The following is a 5,016-nucleotide window of genomic DNA, read 5'->3' as shown; positions in this document are numbered from 1 at the left end:
TCAATGGAAAAAGGGATTTGGCCAATAGCCATTTTGGTTATTAACATCTCCAAAAGGCAGTGCCTCTTCCCCACCACCACCATTATTCATCAAATTCACAAACCAATTCTGCTTTTGCATGACATCCATGTTCATATCCAATCCCTGGCCATGACCACTCCCTTGTGCCTTCTCTTCAATCTTGGCTACTCCATCAGTCACCACTGGTGTTGCCATTTGGGGTTGGCTCTGAGCATTCTTGTTCAATGTTTCAATCCTTCTATTGATGTCCTTCAAGTTCTGGTCAATCAACCATGCCAAATCATTCAAATCAACCATGCTTATATTGTGAAGAATTTTACCTGCACTAAGGTACTGAAACATGAGTTGAGTCATCTCCTTTTCCCTATTGTCCTTCCTTTGTTTCTTCAGCTGCTCTTTGGCCTTTAGGATCCTCTGCCTCATAAAACTCTCTTGGTTCACCATCTTCTTGCTTTGCTCCAATTCAGGCATTCTTCTGAACTTGGCAAGCACCCTTTGAACTCCCAATGGGGATGGCCAAACCTCTGGTTGAGGATCATAGGGGCTATAAATTATAGCACATGCATCAATCCCACAAAGGGTGCTAAGTTCACTAACCTTCTTCATTAGACCCTTCTTCCTTTTCTTGAATGTTGCCTTCCTTGCTGAGTCATTTACTATGAAGGCAAGTTTCACCTTCTTTCTAGTGATGGTGGTGATAAGGAAACAGAAAGAACAATATGGAAATTGGAAACTTTCTTTGTTGTGGTTTTTGCAGACAAGCTCTTCTTTATATAGATCACTTCGAGATAACCAAATTTATTTTACAGCAAGTCATTGTTGGCAGCATTAACATGAGGCATTCAATACCAAATATTTTGCCATGATTGGGAAATGTCCTTCTATCCATGGAGGATATAGAATATTTTTGTTATTAAGAGGACAAGATACTCAAACTGTAACCTTCACAATATGAGTGAACAATTTAATGGATTAAATCAGTGTGTATTAAGAAAAATTATTCTCATTCAATTCATAAAATTAGTAGATTTAGGGGTATAAATGGGCTAGGCCGACCTACAGGGGCCTACGACTTAGCCTATATTAGACTAGACTTGGCCTATTATAAATAGTAAATAGAATAGGCCTAGACTTTTAAGAAAACCTATTTAGAAAACAGGCCATAGACTTTTTTGTACATATCGGGCCTATAAGCCTACAGGTCGGCCTATATTATATTATTTATTTTAAATAAAATAAATAAAATTATTATTTTAATAATTTTGAAAAATAAAGTAATATTATTTTAATTATTCTTTTAATTGTTGAATGTTTAATAGGCTTAAACAGACTAACAGGCTTAGGCCAAGGCTTTTATTTTTTAAATATAGGTCAGACCAGACTTATAATTTGAGACCTACACAGGCTAACAGGCCAGACCATATCCAATATTTTTAACACAGACCTAGCATCTTTAAGTCAAAGCCTAGCCTAGCCTAACCTATTTACACCTAGGTAGATTGATCTTATTGTATTGTCAATTTGTGATAGTGGATTTTATACGTGTGATTATTATATTTTAATTAAGAGTAAATACACTTTTTGATCCCTAACAAAAAAACACGGTCTCCACTTTAGTTCCTTACAAAAAAAATTAGTCTCGAGGTCTCTAACAAATTCAAAATGGACTCATTTAGTTAAAATCGTGGTCACTCACAAATTCAAAAAAAATCTACATTAGTCCCTCAAAAGGACTAAAATGGGTCCACTTTGAATTTCATAGGGACCAACTGACTAATTTTTTTATAAGGGGCTAAAGTGGGGACCGTGTTTTTTGTTAGGGACCAAAAAGAATATTTACTCTTTAATTAATTTTACTTAATTTTTACAAGGGTTATATACTTCTTCTGTCACTGCAGATGGGAAAAAGTGCAGCAACACTTATTTTTATCGGGATACGCGTCCGGATCCTGATGTGTTTTTTTTTTAGGCCAGGATCCGGACGTGTATCCTAGTGTTAATAATTTATTGCAACTTTTCTCATCAGCAGCGAAAGGAGAAACGACAAACCCTTTTTACAATGCTTAACCTGTTTCTACTTATAACATGCGTTAGTCTTAAAATGTAATAGTATTCATTCCTTTTATTATAATATGTATATCTACCCAGATAAGATTATCAGTATCATATAAGAGTTTGTTTTTTCTGATATTACTTTAGATAATTTTATCTAATGTTCATCAAAACGACGTCGTTTTGGGACGGAAATCATTGTATTTTTGTAATTTTAATTTATTTCAGGGTTATAATAGTCTTTATTACTCTAATTTTTTAATTTTTTAACCCCAAAACGACGTCGTTTCGATGAACATTAGATAAAGTTATCTAAAGTAACATCGGAAACTTTTTTCCCATCATAAATTAGTTATGTCTTTATTAGATATAACAATCTTTCAATTTTTAAAATAAAATATAATTGGAAAAGAAAAGAAAAAAGATAATTAAGTTATATAAAATTTACTTTAAAGGAAATCAAGAATCATATTCATTTTAAATTGAGTTATTATCAAATGAATAAGAATATCAAAATAAAATTCTATCTGTGATTATTTTGTGATATGGAAATATAATTTGGATACCACAATCTTAATTTTAAAATCAAAATTATGAAATCATTAAACCAGATATCTCTTTGGCGATTCTATTACAAATAAGGCCTTTAACTAATTAATTGTCATTAGTCATTATTGTTTTTATGATTTTGAAGGAAACAAAAATTAATAAATTACAGCCCATTTAAACACTTCATCATATTTGCTGATTGCAGGATAGGTGTTTATTTCGCAATGGTCTATAATATCAACAAACTGTAATTAGCAGAATTCAGTTTCATTTTTATAACATCATTCGCTAGAGAGATAGTATATAATCCAGAAGGTCTCATTTCTATGATGCATAAGATTACTAGAACAGAGAATACAATATAAAAATGAGTTGTTAACATCTTACATCTTTATTTTAGATATTCTAGGACTTAATAAGAATAATGTTTATTTACACATATTTAAGCGCACGCAAGCACATATACATATATATACATCACACAGTTATATATTAATTTAAAAATAAACAAACATATTATATATGATTAAGCACAATCGCATGTTTAATTTATAATTTTATTAATTATTTAAGGTCAAACTACAAATAGATAAAATTCTTATCAATAAGTAATTAATTTAACTTTGACCTAATTAAAAAGCAACCAATATACCCTTAAATTTAAAAAATAAGGACAAGATAACTTTAGATAGTATTGACATACAAATAAATATTTATATTTACATATAAAAATACAATATAATAAGCTAGAGAGTTTAGTTTTAATTCATTATTAATCAAAAAAAATTTATATCATCATCAAAATCATATGTCAATATAACATTAAAAGAAATTATACTTTATAATAAGTATATTAAGATGCAGGCAGGGAGTTGGAGCAAATATTTATAAATTATAGGATAAAAAAAATAAACCGTAAGTATTATTATAAATTTACTCTTTTTTTGCTAAATAAATTAAACTCTTTATCTTTTACTATTTTTTTTTATAAAAAAAACTTCTTACAATCAGAATTCAGTCTGGCCCACTATGACTAGAAGCCCAACCCAGCGCATCTGGTTCTCAGATCCCTGCAATACGTAGAGGTGTCAATATGGGTTTTGACACGCGGGTCGACCCGCGACACGACACGAAAATTCGTGTTCGGGTTGACCCGTAAAAAAATTCGTGTCGTGTTCGTGTTGAAAAAAATGACACGCAAAAAATTCGTGTCGTGTTCGTGTTTATGAATTCGTGTTCGTGTCGACCCGTATTATTTTTAATTATTATTATTTTTATTTTTTTATTATTATTTTTTAATTTTTTATTTATTTTCGATCTATTTTTTTAATTTTTTTTGTCAATTACCGTTTTGTCCCCTATTTTGCGTGTTATTCGTGTAGTGTCGTGTCAACCCGCAAAAAATTCGTGTCGTGTCAGTGTTGAAGATTTTGACACGAATGAAAATTCGTGTCGTGTTCGTGTTGATGTATTCGTGTCGTGTCGAATTCGTGTCGTGTCAAATTCGTGTCGTGTCAACCCATATTGACACCCCTAGCAATACGTGTTACTGTGTAACACTCAAAAGGACAAGAAAAAAGAAAAACAGACAAGCCCTAACCTCAAACTTCAACAGTTAAACTACGTTTTAGCTTTTATATTTTTTGGACTGATCCGTAGAAATCCCTGTTCCTTTATGTCATCTTCCTTATGATGTTCTTCTTTTACATTTAACTCTCTCTCTCTCTTGTAGTTAGGATTATGGATCCGACGTGAATCCTAGTCGTGGTTTAATTTAGTTTCTTTAATAAATTGTTTTAGTTATTTGTGTTTACCTTGCATGAACTTCTATATCCTTATATGAATTGATCACTCTTATAGGGATTTGAGGGTTAGGGCTCACAATAGACATATTGGGGTTTGAATCCTGACAGGGGTAAAATATCAATTCTTACATGATCTAGACATAGGCTTGCTTGAGTTGTAGACTTTATAAATCATTGTGTCTAATGCTTATTTTAAGAGGAATCACTAAGACATTAGGATTCTAATTAGAATAAAGGGTTAAAGTCACTAAGACATTAGGATTTAACCAACTATTTTTTTAGAAGATGAATTGTCTGAAATATCTGAGATACTTTAATAATTAAATTAAATTAAACAATTCTAGGAGGATCTGAGGTGAAATAATTCCTAACTACAGTTTCCGTTTTTGACATTCTTTACTCATATCTTTTCTTGCGTTCTTAATTATTCTTGCATGTTCTTTAATTGTTCTTGCAATTATTATTTTTTGTTCTTTTATTTTTATTTTAATTCATAAATTATTCTCAAAAATCAATTTGATTTGTCCAAATTAGACGGAATAGTGAGAATAGTATTTGGTGCATTAATCCTCGTGGGATGATACTCTAC

The 5,016-nt window shown here is 31.0% G+C and overlaps 1 protein-coding gene across 1 annotated transcript; it reads right to left on the bottom strand.

Moving 5' to 3' along the window:
* On the bottom strand, positions 1 to 910 carry LOC133286869 (agamous-like MADS-box protein AGL80). The gene is made up of 2 exons (XM_061484371.1): positions 855 to 910; positions 1 to 802 (listed from the first exon to the last, which is right to left on the bottom strand). The coding sequence occupies exons 1-2, from the start codon at positions 908 to 910 to the stop codon at positions 1 to 3; spliced, it is 858 nt and encodes a 285-aa protein (XP_061340355.1).
* Positions 911 to 5,016: the final 4,106 nt, after the last annotated feature.

Source organism: Gastrolobium bilobum, unplaced genomic scaffold (genome assembly GCF_033153095.1).
Source record: "Gastrolobium bilobum isolate Gb01-03AN ecotype WA unplaced genomic scaffold, APGP_CSIRO_Gbil_v1 utg3261, whole genome shotgun sequence".
Lineage (NCBI taxonomy): Eukaryota > Viridiplantae > Streptophyta > Magnoliopsida > Fabales > Fabaceae > Gastrolobium > Gastrolobium bilobum.
The sequence above is the reverse complement of the archived record's forward strand: the minus strand, read 5'-3'. Positions and strand labels throughout refer to the sequence as shown.

Excerpts from the sequence above, each read along its gene's own strand:
- LOC133286869 (XM_061484371.1), bottom strand. The coding sequence starts at position 910 with ATGGATAGAAGGACATTTCCCAATCATGGCAAAATATTTGGTATTGAA. Across the intron at positions 803-854 it reads TTTGGTATTGAATGCCTCAT|TGATCTATATAAAGAAGAGC; the intron begins GTTAATGCTGCC and ends GTTATCTCGAAG.